Genomic DNA, 18,606 nt, shown 5'->3' on the forward strand with positions numbered 1-18,606 from the left:
GCGGAAGGCCTAGATACCACAGAGAACAAGTCCTGATCAATTCCTGGTCAATTTTCCGACTCCTCAACCCCTTTTCTTTCCATTCTGTACTTAACAATGAAACAAGTGTTCTGCTGTATTGTTTGCAGACCTAAAATACAAAAGTCTATTGAAAAAATTACAGACATACAATTTTAGCTCTCAAAAATCAGTAGACTATTAGGTGGCCTTCAAATAAAGTGGTACCAAAAAGCCACACAAAAGCTACACTCATATGTTATTATTCTGTTTATTTAAACCTTCATAAATTCCTCTTTTGGCCTTAAGCTTTGCGCAAAGTCATTCAGGTTTAACGTGTATTGATACTCGTCTTCACCGTGGCCTACGAGCGTCAGCATTCTCGTTACGGCCTTCGGCTTTGTGAAACATTTTAACGATGTTTATGACTGTTCCTCAGCTGTATTGTGGCCTAAATACCTACAAACTGCTTCTGCCCATCGGAAATCAAAAGGCGATTGGTCGATTCCTGTCACTTCACAGTTACTCTGGTAGTCTGCCACATGTTAGGCCTTCTCTTCAGCTCCTGAAGTCCTCACCTATAGGAAAGCTCACTTAGCTGCATCTGCCTAGATACCACAGAGAAAAGCAATTCCTGACTGGCCAATTTTCCGCTTGGCGTTTCCGGAATTGAGCCCTTAACACTGAAACAACAGCAGTATTGTACTGTTTGTAGGGTTCAAATGTGGAACCACAATGTGGTCCGTTTAAGTAAAAATAAGCGCCTTTAGATAAAAAAATTTAAAAAGCACAACAAAAGCTACACTCGTGTTTTTTTGGGGTTTTTTTTTTGCTTTTTAAACCTTCATAAATTCCTCATTATGGCTGGGGCGCAGTCATTAAAGTTTAGCACATATTAATCCTCAACTTTATCGCGGCCTATGGGTGTCGTCGCTTTGGAATTGTCCGTTACAAACCAATGGCCAGATCAATGTGACGAATCAATATGACCAATTATGTAACATGAGTTAATGAAACTATACAAGCTCTCAGACCCAGCTCCATCCCCACCATCACTACGGTCCATTGGCTCCTACTGCTCAGCTGTGGGGCCTTTCCTCTGGCATGCTCAGTCTAATGTTGGTGCTTTTGCCCACATTCAACTGCAATACGAACGTCTTTGCCTCTTTTCCCAACTTCACTGTCCGTGCAGCACCGCGACACGGCCTCAGTTAGGAATATCCCTCTTAATAATGACCATAACAGGAGAAACCACTTTCCCTCTCCTCCTCCTCGCCTTCTCTCAGCCCGTGTGTCCGAGTCCAGCGTGTCGAGGCTGTTATATACCCTCTCTAAAAATAGCTCACCTTTCACTGCCATCTACGGCCGGACTGACAGGCGTGCGCAGCCAATCGCGGCCCCTGTCCCCGCCCACCGGGCCGCTCTAGCGCCGCCTTAATTGGACGCCAGTGAGATCATCAGCCCTATTTGCCTTATATGGTCACGCACGGAATTGACTGACAGCTTTCCACGCCCACAAACCCCACTCAACGCTCCTCCCAGCCCCTGAGAGTCCCCTCAGCTACCCCCCCAACCCTCCGCCCCCTTCTCCAATCCACACCGACTCGATCTGCTGAGGCTCAGCAGAGAGACTATACCTGGATTTACAGAGAGAGAGAGAGAGAGAGAGAGAGAGAGAGAGAGAGAGAGAGAGAGAGAGAGAGGCAGCCGGAGATGAGGATCTAGGCGGCCGCTTCTCCTCGCCACTCTTTCGCATCCCACTCTCGGGCTGCGCGCGGGATTGCAATAAAAGTGAGACCACGTTTCAAACTAAATCTCCTCTTTTTTTCCTCCCCCCCGCCTCCTCCCACCTCCTCCCACCTCCTCGTCGTTCATCTGCGCCTTTTTTTTTTTTTGCGCCTCTGCATCACCGCCGCACTTCCAGGATCGCGGACCTGGAGAGTTGTTTTTGTTGATTCTCGTTGTTTTTTTTATTCTTGTTGGGGTCTTTTTTTTACATTCCTGCGCGCGCGTTGAGGATCACCAGCAACAATAACTAAAAAAAAAAAGAGAGAAAGAAAGACGAGCAAAGAAAAAAAGAAGCGTCCGGTTCGCGAGCTCCAGGATGGACGTGTTGGCGAATTACAGTATCTTTCAGGAACTTCAGCTCGTGCACGACACCGGCTACTTCTCGGCGCTCCCGTCGCTGGAGGAGAACTGGCAGCAGGTGAGCTCGCGCTGCTGCTTGTTTGTTGGTTTGTTGGTTTGTTGTGGAGCGGAGCGAACGTGCGTAAAGGAACACGCGCCTCCGTCCAGGCCAGCGGTCACTAACGCTTCTCCTGGAGACCCGCTGCCCTGCGGACGGAGGCGCGTTTAGCATGCCCACCTCACGCAGCCCGGTCCAGCCCCCTCTGGAGAAGAGTTAAACTGTTGGGAATGGACCTCCAGGAACAGGCTTGGCGACCGCTGAGCGGTCCGAGCGGTCAGCGCTGGGTTTCGGACGCCGGTGGTGTTTGTTGTAAACCATGCGTTTGATCTTTGGTGGGGGGGGGCTAATATTGACCAAATCGACACCTGGCTTTCTGTTTTCTGCACGCGCGCGTGTCGCCTGGCTTGGCTAATTCAGGCGCGCGCTTGACTAATAACGAGAGACTCGTCATTAAATAATGTATCTGCAGCTGTCAGCCCTGCTTGCCGGTTTTTCAGCCCCCGTCGGTATGAGGAGCAGCTCCCGCTCCTCATGCATAATGCATTAGCCCTAGCTATCTCCTGCAGGAGTAAGGAGGAGGGGGGGAGGGGGGGGGGGGTAGTTGTGGTCAAATGACCACTGCTTGGGCCGCAAAACATCACAGCTTTGCTTCGAAACTGCGATCTTAAAAAAAAAAGGGCTCGTGCTGCACGCGGTTCATTCATTCATTGAGCGCCTCTCTCACTCACTCGCTCACTCACTGGCAACGTAAAGCACGCGCGGTGGCACGCGCTCGGCTGGAGTTGGCGTCCCTGGCAAGCTCGCTCCTATTTGATTAGCACGCGCCGCGCACTTCAAGCTCCGCTCTGTTACGTGCGACGCATCTGAAACTGGGAGACGGGTAAAGTGTCTCGAGCCAAGCGCGTGGCGTTTGTAACGCTCACGCTTTATGCTTTGGGGCTCACGCACACGCACGCTTGCTTTCCCTGCGTCTGCGTGGATGGTCCATGTGCTGCTGTGTGTAGACGTTGCCGTGCCACCCCCTACACCTGGTCATGCGTCTTTCCCGGGTGGACAAAAGCACTTTTCCTCAGCCAGACATCCTGAGGACGTGTCGGTGTCCATAAGGAGCTAAAGAAAGGCGCACGTGCTCAAGCTGTGGGAGAAAGGCCGGACACCTTTGAAATCCGTGCTGCGCCCTGGTTGAATCTGGTGGGGGGGCTCAGTTCTTGGTGCGACTTTGGCATCACGACACTGTGACATTGCAGTGGTTAACAACGCAATGCCCAAGGCGATAAACTGCGACTGTATTGTTTCATGGCAAATGACCAAAGTTGGCTAATGTTCAGCAGCAGTGGCCAGCTCACTCCAGCAATCCTCCTGCCTCGCAGCTGTAGCATCATTAGTAAGTTGTGCAGCAGCACGATTACAGTCATTTTTTCCTAATTTGTCGAAAACGTTGGAAGAATTTGTGAACCCGGATTGGGTGAAATCATGGGCCGAGTGTATTGTTACACCCCTGGTAATTAGCCAGACCGGACCTGGTCTACATCACCTCAGATCTTAGACGTATCAAAGGATAGATGCTGTAATGAGACAATAGGTTGTGGCGTATGTGCGTGTGGTGAAGTCAATTAGCTGCGCAAGCACACATGGGATCACAGTTTTTGCCTGCTGCTTTGCATCCGTTTGAACAGAAGGCCCTAGCTGGTTTGTGTGTTATACCACAGACAGTCCTTTTTGATTACCTGTGTTTTTTGATGATGTGATATTACAGGCTAGTTACAGATAAAATCTTAATGATTATCAAGTTTGCCCTGTATATTACACCAACCACAGCTTAGGAAAGGGTGTTTTTGCCCGAGCAATATATAGTGGATCGGCCTTGCGATGCCTGATAAGAAAACATTCAGCGGTGACCCTGCGCTCGACTCTGTTGACATGCTTTCTTACTGTTGGGAGGTCCTCTGATCAGGTTTCAGAGCGAGAAGAATGTTTCAGAAGTGCGAACAGTGAAAGTCCTATTTATTAGTAAGAGAGTATGAAGGGAAGGAGAGCAGGGCCTTGTCAGCTGACAAGTAAATAAAAGAGGGTGGCTGTCGAACGGCAGCGCTGTTAAGAGTCTGATGCTTTTACTGGCAGCGATGGTTTGATAGTGTAGCCCCAGATCTGCCCGTGGAAGGGAAACAGCACCCTTCATCCTGGGGACAAGATGGATGGGCAGTCTCGGCCCTGAGCGAGCAGTGCATGAATCAGACCTTAATGGACGCGATGTGGGCGAATTGAGTTTCAGTGTTCCGGCTGGGTCCAGGGCTGGGCTGTGTGGAAGGGAAAAAGAAAGCAGGACGAAGCACCGGGAGATCAGGAGGGTTTGTTACCCAGCCGGGATGAAGTTCTCTCAGGGCTTGCTGGCACTGCCCCTCCATACAGCCCCCTCTTCTTTGAACAAAGATACCATCTCTCACTGCCAGGAGAAGAGCAAAGGGAAGAGGCAGCGAAAGACACGGTTTGGTGTAATTACAGCATGCCGGCATTTTTTTTTTTTCACAAAGAAGGGAGGGATTATTTCAGCAGTGACCCACGAAGAAGGTTAATTCAGAGAGCGGCTGTTTGTGCAACATAGGGGCCCCTGTTGTCTCTCATTCCCCTCCCCAGTAGCACCACCCAGAGAGGCCCTCTCAGCTCCATGCTAGAGGCGGTCGGAGCAGGTGGAGAAGCCTGGGGAATCAGTCTGTGGTGGTAAACAACACCATTAGAAGCGAGTGAGGTAGCCGAGCCAATTAGCAAAGATCACCTGAGAGACTGATTGTGGGTGGGTGTCTGAGGGGAGGGGAGTGTTTGTTAGTGTCTGTCCATCTGTCCCCTATGATCCAAGGCTCCACGTGCAAGTGTTAGTTCGTCTTCCACAGACGACTGACCTTTTTTTTTTTTTTCCTCTTCACTGGCCGCTGTGAAAATGGGTCATTCTGTGCCTCTTTGTCTACCATGCCTGGCAGACCTGTCTCTCAAATTTGCCTTGTTGTTTTTTATTCCCTGTGCTTCTGCTTAGAAAGTGTCTATTTTGGGATAGCCAGGAATTTGAAATATCCTCCCTCTCTGCTTTGTTTCAGAGAGTATTATTTTAAGCTCAGAATCAGAGCCCCTGCGACAAGCAGTGACTATCGAAAGCTAGCAGACACATTAGTTTTGAAAATCCCAGAAAGATTGTGGTGACAGACTTGAAAGCTGGTGGCTGCTCTGGTTTGACCGCCTGTTCCATTAACACCTCTCGTAGGTGTGCCTCACAGGGACCTGATCTGGCTGAGGGGGTTTGGTATGTCCAAGCGTGAACCCTTCAGAGAAACCTCCAGAGAAAGCTTTCCAATACTACAGCTGTGCAGGTCAGATGCCTAAGCCAGAGAGCCACATTGCAGTCAGTGTAACGGTCGTCTTGGACCAGGGTCATGTAACCCCGAGAGAAAGGCCGCAGGCAGCCATCCGAGGTGACGGCAACGCCGGCTCTCATCCAGGGAGCTTGCCTGTCCCAGAGTAGCCAAGTTTGACAAGATAATGAATCACACTGCATGCATATTCTGTGCTGCAGTTTTTCACATTTCACAGCCCAGTAACTTTCGGAACAGCGGCAGCAGGGGGAGTGTGTGTGAGAGCACCCAATACCATTAAAAATGAATTCAGATGGAGTTCTGTTGGAGGCTGCGTTTCTGTGATCTTAAGCCTTGCAAAGCCGCTGCCCGTCCCACAGCAGCACCCTCAACCTCCCCAGCCCACTCTACACTAGCTTTCCCGCTTCCTCCTGTGGGTGAAGGCCTAGGCAATGGCCTGCTTTACATCCCAGACTTTATTCCTCCACTGACTGCGTTGAGCTCAGTCCAGCTGAAGACGCTCCCATTTTCTGTTGGCAATGAGTGGCTGAAATGCACGTTACATAATTCTCGGAGGAGCGCAGCTGGTTTCTCACAGAGTATCCGCCAAGGGCATGGAGAACGCTCAAGCCCAATCTCTCAACTGGCCCCCGGCCTACTCTGCTGCTGGAAATGCTCCAGGATTATAGCCAGACAGAGCTGCCAGGCTGGTGAGCTGCAGGCCCTGGGAGAAAGCCTTGCCGAATCCCTCCGCATTAGGGATGGGGGGCGTGGAAAGAGTGGAAACACCTGGACAGTCTTAGTGTTGGAGACACTGCACTTAATTTTTGTGTCTCCTGGAAGTTCATTCTTTTGCTGCACTCAAACTGAAGCAGTTGTTTAGTTTAGCTGTTTCCCGCTCTGTTTCAGAGCATATACATAATCACAGCTTGTTCACACTGTGGCTTCTGACTGACTTTTGCATGGAGGCCACTGCACCATCTAACCACCAACCAGTTTTTCTGGTTCCTCTTTTTAACTGATAACATGGCATTCAGGTATGTAGGAAAACGTGAGAACCTGCAAGTTTCGTGTTCAGCCTGATAAACCCACTGCTACAAAGTCGACTCTTGGCATATGCGACCTTGCTTGGCCAAAGCATCACTGTCTTCCCACTTCCACTTCTACAGCTATGATATCAGTGGCCCCAGAAAGGCATGGGTCATGGACAGTGCAGTCCAGTTTTTTTGCAAATTTATTATGTGATCTATTTGTCCAGTAGTTTTGCTTTGCTCGGTTCCTGAAATCTGAATCTTGGACAGAAACTGTCGTTAAATTATTGTTTCAGTAGCCGTAGGTTTAGGTCTGTATCTCGCGTGCCACATTCTTACTTCTGTACATTCTTACTTTGTAATGCTCCCCAACACTTTCTGATTAGTGTGCTTTGCAACTTTTAATTGATCCCTTATCAGGCCCGTGGTATCAGCTCTTCTGTTTGAATGGGTTACCAGGAATCAGCATGAGCCAGACAGCATTGAGTCACCCCACTGGGATTTATCAGTGTGACATCAGAAAGCCAAAGCATTGTAGCCGGCATTTCCTGGATGCTGTCTCTGCCACAGAGCAGAAAGGGCAAAATCAACATAGTCTGGGTGGAGCGTAGCCTCCATTCACACTGACTCATGGGCTGGGATTAAAACAAATGCGGGAATCTGCATCTCCTCCCCTCTGCTTCCCTTGCTCATTTGCCTCGGCCCTAGGTACAGTAAAGGGTACAGTAGGACCCAGCTGAAGCAAAGCTGGCACTCTCTCTGTCTCTTACTATCTTGCTCTGAGACCCAACCAGAGCAGATCAGTCAGCCCCCAGACAGCTGACAGTAATTAGACTCTGGCATGAGGCAGCACGGTCTTTCATGTGCAGGGCTGCACCAGGTCTCCTTTGAAGTAAATGGGGGGGACCTTCTATTTGCGCACTCATGTTGTTTTCGAACATATGCCTTGCTTACACACGCTACTTCTTACACAAGTGTGCAATTTTGTGTCGACATGAAGAATTTTTTTCAAGGCTTGTAAACAACCAGCTGCACCAAAAGAATGGACAACTTCGGATTGAATTACCTGAGGAAAGCCGTTCAGTCAGATAGTCATTTTGTCATTCAGTGGTGTGAAATTGCGTCCACGATGTTGTGCGCATTTCGAAGCGGACACTTAGACCTCACCCATCACACAATGCTGTTTACCAAATATCTGTTGCCATGAAATTTGACAATTGCTCTATAATTTATTCTCTCTGCTAGAGGTAGATCAAAGTAGGCGTCAAATTGGCAGTGTGTAGGCCTTCTTGCAGTGAGGTTTTGCTAGAATGAGAAACCGAGAAGATAATTAGCATTTCTGATGCAGAATGGAGAGAAAACAACCATTAAGGGAGATATTGTGTGTGCTGAGAAGGAAATTGGCTCTGGAATTGTCTGTATTTTTCTTTTAGGGAATTAGCAACTCAGATATTACTAAATCAGTAATATTTTAAATATTGTGTGAAAGAGAATTTATACCAATTTGTTTTAAATGTTAACATTAAAAAAGCATCAGCACAGTTATTAAACTTGGTAAGTGGGGGTTCTGCAAAACCATAGAGCATAAGAACCTGATAGTAAGTAGTAAATAGAAAGCCACAAGAATAGGCTCAAGTAAACCACAGCCTGACTTGGAGATTGTTGAATAGCGAGGCTGAATGGCTCCATATACAGTTAGAAATAAAGGTTTTGTGCAGGTATATTTTTCATTTATCAAGGTACAAACAATGTAAATGTTCCCTCGAAGGTTCAGCAGTGGTTTTAGGGTCTAATTGTGCACCTTGAGTAAGTTTTACCAGGTGAAAAGTTTGCATTTGTACCTTTTCATAATCAAATGTTTTAAAACAAAACAGTAGAATAAAAGCCTGGAGGCGAGGCGGGGTGTGTGGAGTCAGTACAGCTTCGAAAATATAATTTCAGTAGATAATGGTACAGTTATGTTCCCTGACTAAAGGTACTGAGATGAACCCTTAAGGGTACCACCCCAGTGACAAGAAGGGGACTACCCTAGTGATAGTTTCATACCTTTTTTTCTGAGAGTGTAGGCAAGGCTGTTCACTAGGTTGTGTTCACTAGGATTTGAATCAAAATTACAGTCAGGATTACATCTAAGAAGCTTCATGTCGCTCCACCATATCAGTATCATATCTATCCTAGGACACTTGCTGACCATTTCTGAAAGTTTGGGGGGCATATAGGACATACAGGTAAGGGGATGTACAGCCATCTATCCCAATCTTTCATCTGTATGCAAGAACAGGAGAGGAATTAATAATAATTCTGATCAGGAAAAATACAAACTCAGGGCAGCCTACTGGCTCAAATGCCCTAAACAACTGCTTGTAGGGCTTGTAGCAAGAAACAGGCCTGCAAGCGGTTGTGAATTCAAGAGCATACATCTCTCAGAAAGGTGCATACTCACTCTTTTGGCTGGCTCGACGAGCCAGGAGCACTGAAAAGTTTCCCCTGGCTGGGAGTATTTACACTGTGGTTTAGTGATTCCTAGTGAGATCATGATGACTTTATTTATGGTTGATAGCTGAAATTCACTCTCTGTTTGCATTTCCGTCAAATGCGAAGGAGGGACGACGGAAAAGTCGGTGTCCTCCGGCAATTAAGCCCTAAACTAAACACGCTTACATTCATCCTCCCGCTCAGGGCGCTCCTTAAGCCATGGACAGGCGCTGACGGCCTAATTATCCCTTCACCTGTTGGAGCGCTGATGGACGCAGGCTTCTTATCGGGAGATCAAGAGCTTCTCAGGGGCTGCAATTGAGAAGAGGGTGGATGGAGGGGTGGTTAGGTGGCGGGGGCGAGGTGTGGAGGGGGGGGGGGGGGGGGGGGTTCATTTGTCTGACCGCTTCTCAAGTGTCTGTTAGCCCGTGGAGAGGAGGAGCCGCGGAGGGATGTAGACAGAACAAGAAGCTGAGAGAGGGAAGAGAGAAAAAGACAGAGAAAGATGAGAATGCGGAATGCATCTTTATGCATGAGGCCCGTCGTCCTCTCAGCCCGATGGAGAGGCAGCTTAGCCACTCAAGTGTTTGATTAACAGCCCGCAAGGAACCAGCCATTTTTCTCTAAGTGCAAGTGCCCACACACACTGTTTAACACACACAGATACACTCGGACTGACAGACAGCTTGATGGCATATTCTGCCTCGCTTTAAAAGATGGCAAAACTCACGCCAAGCTTTTTTTTTTTGCCATTTTTCATGCAGCACCAGCTCTGCTTTTGCAGCAAACCCACCTCTCTGTATTCCAGCCTAGCATGTTTAACATAGGCTAGGAGGGAGTTGCTGATGAATAATAGATAATGATATTTTTGGTATTCCTAACCAGCTATAAGTAGCAGCGCAGACTGTCAAAACAGCTAAAGAAAGAGGGAGTGAAGGGAGAGGGAGAACGAGAGAGAGCGAGAGACGAGTCATGTGAAGATGTGAAGGGCATCTCAGCATGGAGCAGAGAGCTTATGTTTATTCAACTGCTCCTAGGGTTGGGGAGGGGTGGCACAACCTCCCACGCCATTCTCCGTTCGACCTGCTGGAAATTCCCTCCTCGCGTCCAGACACAAAATGTGCACAGAGCGAAACACCGGGGCTGCTTTCGGATTCGCCACTGCTCATTTTCCACAGATGGAAATGGCAGAAAATGGAGCAGGCCTTATCATCTGGCTCGAAAATTACAGCGCCAGAGGGACAATATTTGCCCTTTGTTTTGGTTTCGTGTGTTTGAGGCACCTGCGTGTCGTGTGCACACGGAGACTGTTTTGTTAGATTCACATGTAAAAGCTGGACTATATCTACAGGTCTAAGTTCCAGTTATGGGGTGTCACAGTATGAATATGACACAACACTAACTCAATATTTACTCTCTCTTTTTTTTGGTTATGCCAGCAGTGATTATGCCTCATCAACCGTCAATGATTTCATAGTTTTCAAATTGATTTTTATTAACATTTTCTAACATCAGTGACCAACTCCTCATCACCACCACACAGTAAGATATAAAGACCAATTTGTAAACAATGTGTTTTTACCAATTTATTGCCATCTGTTGTTGGACTAAGTGTTGTAAAGCTAATTGTCAAAACACATATTAATGTAACAACATAGACACTGAGTTTTGTTCTTACTTGGGCAGCATACAATGTTGCTGTTTTGGTTTTCTTAGAGTTTACAAATGAAATAATGTTATACAAGCCAATTTGTTCTAATTAAAAAATACATAATTACAAAAACATAGAATATATATATATATATATATATGTATCTTTTAGTGTTATTGATGCCTTCCCAGATGTCATGTGCACATGACAGACTCTGACAGGCTTTTGAAATTGGTAACAATCTTTATGGTCCTTTCCTTCATCGGCCCAGGGAGCACGCTGTCCATTATGTCGGTAACGCTTTACTGTAGGGTGCTGTTCGTAATGCAGCTTGTCATGACAACTGACATAACCCTACGTAACTGTTTATAAAGGCTTATTCCAATAAGCGTTATTCTTTATAAAGATTACATTTGCCAATTTTGATCAAAGTCAGCTAAACTAGCCTTTATGGCAGGTGATGCCTGTTGTAATAAGCATTTATAAACAGTTATGTAGAGTTATGTCAGTTGTTATGACAAGCTTACGCAGGTGTCACGTTATGAACACCCTACAGGAAATTGTTACCATTGTTTTTTTTTTAAATCTGATAGGTTTAGGTTGATTCGTCAGACCCAAAGTCTTCACTGTGCATCAGTCCATTTCAGATGAGCTTGAGCCCAGAGAACTCGGCGGTGTTTCTGGATGTTGCTGATGTTTGGCTTCTGCTGTATGTGCTGCGGTCTTCGTGGACGAATCTCTGGATGCAGCGATTAACACTGTTCGTTTATCAGAGTAGTCCAAGCTCATGAGGTGATATTCATTACAGAAGCATGCAGGTTTAGATATATATATATATATATATATATATATAATGAGAAACAAATATATGGACACTCTGCAGTACTGAGAAAAAAAAATGACATTAGAAAATGAATAATTCAGTGTTTTGCTCTATGTTACAGAGCTCCAGTTGACCTACTAAATCATAAGAATTTTGTTTTATCTGTGTAATAATTGACACTAAGATATTTGGACTTGGTTAGAGGCAATTTAATGAGAACTCCAGTTACCAGCACTGAGTAAAGTATACTTTTATATAACATTTTTATAACAGGCATAATAGTTTTATTTACAACAACACAGAGTTCTTTACACAGGAATAAAGGTGAATTGTTGGACAGATAAAAGTCGTGTTGAGAGGAGAAAATGAGCTACAGTACACTTGACATGTGCATAAAGACATTTTAATTTGGATTTTAAAACATCCAATGAGCTTGTATTGCTCTTCCAGGGTTTAGGAGCTACACAAGAAAAGGATCTTCCACCAGCTGAGCTGTAAGTGATCCTAGGAGTTGACAGTAAGCCTGTCTGACTCATCCAGAGAAAGTCATTTGAAAAGTGTGCATTGTAAGCTTTCAGTTGATATTTGTGTTTGTAACCAGGAGCCAGTTCACTGTGGTCTTGTTAGTGCGGTTTCGTTTTGTGGAAACAGAAACTTTATTTCACTTTTTCTTTTTTTTTGTTAGTGACATCAGGACAAACCGAAAAGAGTCAAAAGTAGTAACAGTACTAGGGCTAAACGACTTGGGGAACAACTTTAATCGCGATTGTCATGGCAAATATTTTAACTGATACATATTGTAACTAATTAAAATTGTGATTTTTGTCTGTAAATTAAAGCCTGTTTTTAGACAAGACCATAATGTCCATTTTTCTAGCTTGAGGCTTGAATCCTGAATGTAGTGCACTAGACTGCCAGTTAGTTGTGGTGGTGATGTCACAAAAAATGCGTATTTAATTGCTTTTGATTGGTGTAACTGATCTACAGGCAGTTCCAGGCTCTTTGTTATTAAGTTAAACTTCACCACTTAAACCTTAAAACTGTGTTGGCTATAATAAACATTTTTAGCTCTTGTAATTTAACAACTTGGGCTTTTTAAAATTGTGATTTTGATCAAAAAGACTTCATATTTCAGCCGTATTCAGAATTTGAATGCAAATATAATGTCATTTCAAAATTACAGTCATAACTCCAGCCTCTGGATGAATCTAGGTGGACGGCAGAAAAAGTGTAAGTACACCGATGAATCAGATTCTGGAAACGAAGCCGAAGGCCTTTTGTGAGTGTGTGTGTGTTTAAGTGAGTGCGCATGTGCTAACAGGGCAGCAGCTCCGGTCTGGATCACCAAACGCCTGTTGTATGGCTGCCAGGCAGGAGCGGTGAGCTCATCTGTTTGTTTTGGTAGCAGTGAGGTATGATGAATAGGCATCAGACACAACACTGCCCGCACATTCAGCAACAAAAAACACTCAGGGAACAACAGGTACTTTTCCATCAAGGCCAGAAATGCCTTTGGGGCTGTTCTCGTGGCCTGGAATAGACCCTGAAAGCGAAAGAGAAACCAAACAGAAAGGCCAACCAAATGTCAAAGCTGGATTCGTGGCCTGGCTGAAAAACAGACCCAGACGTGAGACTGTAACACGGGGACATGCTTGTCCTGGAGCAGTAGATTTAGGACAGTGGTAAGGCAGTGCAAAACAACAGGGACATCGTTCGTTTCCCCCAGGTTTTCAAAAGCTGCAGTGTGTGATAATTTGTTTGTACTGGTGTGTGCGCGTGTATTTGCATATGCTCTGCGTCTGTGTCTCTGGTGGCCGCGTGACCTGGCTACTCTCCAGACTCCCATTGTGTCGGAGCTGGGTTACGCTCGACTTGCTCATTTCCACTCATTCCACTCTCTCTCTCCCCGCTGCTGCTGCAGGCAGGGTTGGCATGCATCGCCCTTTCGCAGAGCTTTCTGCCTACCACTAACAGCTCTACCCACTAAAGGGATGGAGTGAAAATAAAAAGGGCAGATGCCCCCTTGGCACCGGGTCCCGGAGCTCACGTCTAAGACCCGGCGCTGGCTTAGCAGAATGCTGTACACATGCTGCTCTTTGCCCTAGTGAGCAGAGCAGGTCCCGCACGGAGATGTTGCTGTCTTTTGATGTCGGTCTTCCAGGACATGTCTTTGCGTACAGTTCTGGAGGTGGGACTTCCCCATTCGAGTGCGGATGGCAGGCCTGAAAACACAGTTGACAGGAAGTTGGCAGTTTCACTATCGAGAGGGAGGTTCGACTTGCGGAGTTTCAGCGAGTCCGCGTCACTCACAGGGGTTGCCAACTTTCTAGTAGCCGTTTCAGAGCAGGAAAACGAGCTTTTCTGAGAATTTCTGAAGAGTTTTAAGAGTTTAGAGGTTCCCTTACAGAAAGCTATTGCATAAAATACATAGCCTGATGCCTGAGCCATTGTTTTACATTCGTTTTGCGGTAAGATTTGGGCCCACACATTATTTCCAACCCATTTATGGCAGGGTTTTATAAGCCAAAGTAATCCCCAATTCTTTTTTCAGATGTATCAATTTTATCAATATCAATAATATACATATAAATGAACTTGTGACATGTATATGTTTACTCATGGTTTTGGCTCCTAAATAAAATTTGGGTTGTAGGCTTGGTGACCCCTGGTTCCTATAACCACCACTGTAAACAAAGCAGGTTTCTCTATGATTGAACCTTTAAACATCAGACCACTCTGACTGTTTACATCTCAACAATTCAGTTATGATAATGTACTGGTTGAATTCCAATGTCATAACAGGACTCCGCCCTCTGCTGGACTGGCAGCCTGTCCAGGGTGTATCCTGCCTTCCACCCAGTGACCACTGAGTTAGGCTCCAGCTTCTCTGGAAGGATAAGCCGGCATATAAAATGCATATGTGTGTATTAGGACTTCTCCACTAAAAACCTACGTACACTCTTGGGACAGCATAAACTAGTTGACTAGCAACTGCTATACTGAAATACAGCAAAACCACCTTTGCTATGCATAACCACTTCAGAAGAGGCATCCACACCATATGGTTGTGGTCAAACCAAGAGCAAAATCCGAGCCAGAGCATTTTATGTGACGCTGAAAGTGATTAGGATAGTTAAGCACTCCGTTGAGTGTCTGCTGTGCTGAAGGCAGGTTTGATGTTGTTTTAATTACACGCTTCTTTTTTTTTTGCCAACAGCTTAGACCGAAGGTGCATGTTGATGCGTTTTTATTCATTTCGATCATCATTTAAATCGCTGCTGTCCGAAGAAAACCTTCTATCTCCATTTTTGTCATTTTTCTGTTTTTGATCCAGTTTGGAAATATCTGTTCTCCTTTAAATTCTTTGCAAATTTCCTGAAGAAGGGACCAAAAAAAAAAGGCCCAAAATGACTTGGAAATACGTCGGGTTCCATTGACTTACATTAAAATCACAGTAGTTTTTTCCTTCTCCTGTAAAGTTATTATTCTGGAGATGCAAGGTTTTCTTCTGACAACAGCAAAATGTAGCCTGCTTATAAAATTCTAATTATTATGTTTAGAGCGCTTCTTTTTAAGAATTCAACTACTTTCTTGAAGTACTAATTGACTAGGAAAAAATAGTGATTGTGCAACCTGTACTTTACTTTGCTTAATTCTCACCTCCACACCTTTTGCAGAGAGATGTAGATGGAAATGTTAGAGATGGCGCTGATCTCATACCATGTGATATGGTGTTGGTGTCTGATCCCAACAAGTTGTTGATGGGCATCAAGTTGATTCAAGCTGAAAATCCTGTGTATTTCTTCTTGTGGGGTAGCTTGAGTGTTTACGTAGCATGCATGCCTACTTTAAATGCTCATAAGTGAAGATTTTTAATTAAAAATTTAAAAGCCTAGCAGGTTTTAGGAAAGAAACTCAAGGTTCTCAAAGTACTCAAGGTTTCAATATCAGTACTAGCACTGTGGTATCCTGCCATCTCTACCCTCTACTCAAATATGGCCCTTGCATCATAGACAGGCGCCAGCCTCCTCAGTGTTTATCATCCATCCCGCCTTTCGCCACTACTTGGTTACAGCCCCTGGCCATGGCCGTGAAGCACTATGTTGTCAGGGTATTTTTTTTTCTGTATGTGCTCTTTATTTTAAGCGCTCCCTAGCTTGTCGCATTCTGGGCTGTGCCAGGTGGCATACTGTATGCCCGATATAGCTCTGGCTACGGATTCACCATCTCTGCTGTCTCCCCTCGGAGCGTCTGCGTGCCGTTCTGCTGCGAGACCCACCTGTTCTCCTCTGATCCACTTTGCCGGGGAAAAAAGACAAACGAGGCGCTCTGCATCCTCTGCCGTGACCTCACGTCAGAACCAAAAGAGCAGCCGCGTGCCAGGAGATTTTTCCTATTTGACATTAACGTCCCACAGATGGGCCATTCATAAAAGATGCACGGTACAAAAAAGGAAGGAACCGTGTTTAAGTTATGCCATAAAAATTAATGAAAAGATCTTTAGTTCCCTTCCTGTGTAACAAATTAAAGCTTCTTTTTTATGCTTATGACCGCAAAAGATATTTAGGCAGTTAACAGAAGCCAAATGTTTGGCTTTTTTTCGGAGCAGCAGGCTGTGCTAATAACCCCCTAACCCCTTAAGAAGCTCCCCAGACTTCTTCCCAAGCACATGTCCACTTTCTGGCTAAACGTTAGTCTGTCCTGAAGGTTATGTACCAGGAATGCTGGAAAGTGCTGTTGGAGGGGGTAGGGAGGGGTGGGGGGGTGGGGGGTGGGGGGGGGTTGTGCAAGCATGTTAGACTCAGCCATTAGGGCTTGGGTACGGCGACGTTAAATGGGTCACATGCGGAGTCTTGCCGACCTTGGGAATTTGTCCTGCTCATTGAGATGTGCTTCTTTTCATTGTTTTGCCACCCAAGTGCTATTTTTTTCAAATTAAACCTAGCAACTTTTTCAAGTCATCACATTTACTTGTGAGAAGATTCATAGAGATCGATTTTGAGAATATCTTTTAGCGCTAGTCGCCTGGTTTGGAGCTGTGTGATAACGTTTGCACCATCTGTTTCAGAAATGGGACGAAAAGGTAATTATGATCAGGAAGGTACGGGCGGGCGCGTTGGTGGCGGTGCATGGAGTGCAAAGTCTGTCTCCTCTGAAGGGGAGGCTGAGCCAGTACGGAGCTATGTGGGTCGTCAGCTATTTTAATCCACGATGTTGCCGGGAATACCTGAGGGAATGGCCAGGCTCTGTCGGAATGGGGGCTGTCGGTGTGCAAGTGCCAGTGAGTGTCTGGATGGGTGGGTGGGTGGGAGGGTGGGTATGTGTGTGCGTGTTTGCAAGCAAGTGTGCACACACAGGCATGTGAGTTGCGTGTATAATCCAAAAAGGGTTTCGTGTGCATGTGTGTGTGAAGGAGAAAGAGAGAGCCCCACTGCACTGATGCACTTTAAAGGATGAGTATTGAGTACTTTTTTCCCCCCTTTTCTCGGGTTCATTGGAGCAAGCGGTGTGCTTTTAAGCATGGGCTGCTGCTCTAGACTGACTTCCTCACTTGCTTTTCCAGTCTAATTCCATCCCCACACACATACTCACACCAGCCAGAGCTCTATCTCAGTCTCTTAGGCTATCCACAGACAGGTCAACAGCTTCATTCTCCACAGAGAGTGCCAGTGACTCATCTCCCCTCTTCTGTATTCAGGATGAGATCACTGGTTCTACCACTAAAGTGCTAAGAGTTGCTCAGTCCCATCCACACTGTAGATTCCTGTAAAAAATGATGAGGTAATGCTTCTGACTGGTCCTGGTTTGCATTCTTCCTAGTAACCATGCCGTCACTGCTGCCTTTGTGACCTTGTGGTGCACTGGGGAAGGCAACAAGGAGGAGTTTTGGAGGGAGTGCATCAGGGCTACGGCGTGGGGCCCCCTGTGGTGCTGACAGGTGTGATGGCAGCAGGGGCACCTGCCGCACCAGCCCATCCTGATGGGGAGCACGGCAGCTTCAAAAAGCTCAGCTCCCAGCCGGGTGTTATTTATACACTAAACAGGTTGGGCCGCCTCGGGTGAGCACGCCAATGCTGGAGGGGCAGGAAAAAAAAGACGGAGTTCCACATGGCCGGCTGCGGAAACATCACCGGCTTCCGTGGCCTACCTTTGCAGCGCACTCTTGGCAAAGGTCTGCTTTTCTGTAGCTTCCATTGTAGTCAGGAATTAATGGACTGCAAAAGCATTCATCAAGTCCCAGTTAGGTTCCCTTTTATGTCACTGTAGCGGCTGTGTCAGACGCTGGTAATTGGGTTCAAAGTGCCTTCTCTGTAAAAGGCTACGTGGGAGTGAGTCAGAGGGAGGGTGGGGCCCTTGCCATCTCAGGTGACCTCACTCTGAGCCTGGCTGCTTTGGTGTGTGTGTGTGTGTGTGTGTGTGTGTGTGTGTGTGTGTGTGTGTGTGTGTGTGTGTGTGTTTGGAAGTGGGGGGGTGTGGTGGAGGGGAGGGAAGATGAGGTCATTCTTTCATCGAGACTCCGCAGGAGGGAGTTCTGTGCGTGAGTGTTTGCATGAGTGATGAAGACGGTGGAAGAGAGGACTAGACGGAATTTTCTTCCCTTCACATGTGGAAGAAGCAAACATAAGTTGCTGTGAAAAGCGAGGACTGTTTTATTTGTACGTCTGTTTTTTATGGATCAGGTGGGCTGTGAAAGTACCATTGTTTCAGAGACAACAAAACACACTGGTTTCACCCACACGTTGGGCATCGCCCAAAACAGAGGCATTCTTGTCATGCATTGTTTAAAGTCCCTGGTTGTGAGTTGTGGTTTTATACCTTGGAGAAGCATTTTCATGCTGACCATTTTCCTCCTCCCACCACTCTCGCTCACTCTCAGTGCCGGCCGTCTAAGTGGCAGGGCATTGTGTCTGGTGTTTGAGAGATGAGATAGGCTGATATCACGAAAGGAAAGGACAGCATGCAGAGATTGAGACGTCACAACAATGCCGTGGCACCTGGTTCAGCATTGCAGGCACGTAGTAGGAATGAGATCAGATCAGAGGGGGCTCTATCCACATCTCTGTTTTGTTTCTTCAAAATAGTCTTAAGGGTTTGTAAGG

General features: G+C 46.3%; 1 protein-coding gene across 1 annotated transcript in view; it reads left to right on the forward strand.

Annotated features, from left to right (window-relative positions):
* The first annotated feature begins 1,709 nt into the window (after positions 1–1,709).
* Positions 1,710–18,606, forward strand: part of klf7b (Kruppel-like factor 7b) — a 59,942-nt gene continuing 43,045 nt past the window's right edge. Inside the window, exon 1 of the mRNA XM_017703027.2 lies at positions 1,710–2,203. Coding sequence (XP_017558516.1) covers positions 2,102–2,203 — 102 coding nt within the window. The 5' untranslated portion in view covers positions 1,710–2,101. The remainder of the gene's footprint in view (positions 2,204–18,606) is intronic.

The sequence above is a fragment of the Pygocentrus nattereri genome, chromosome 6 (genome assembly GCF_015220715.1).
Source record: "Pygocentrus nattereri isolate fPygNat1 chromosome 6, fPygNat1.pri, whole genome shotgun sequence".
NCBI lineage: Eukaryota > Metazoa > Chordata > Actinopteri > Characiformes > Serrasalmidae > Pygocentrus > Pygocentrus nattereri.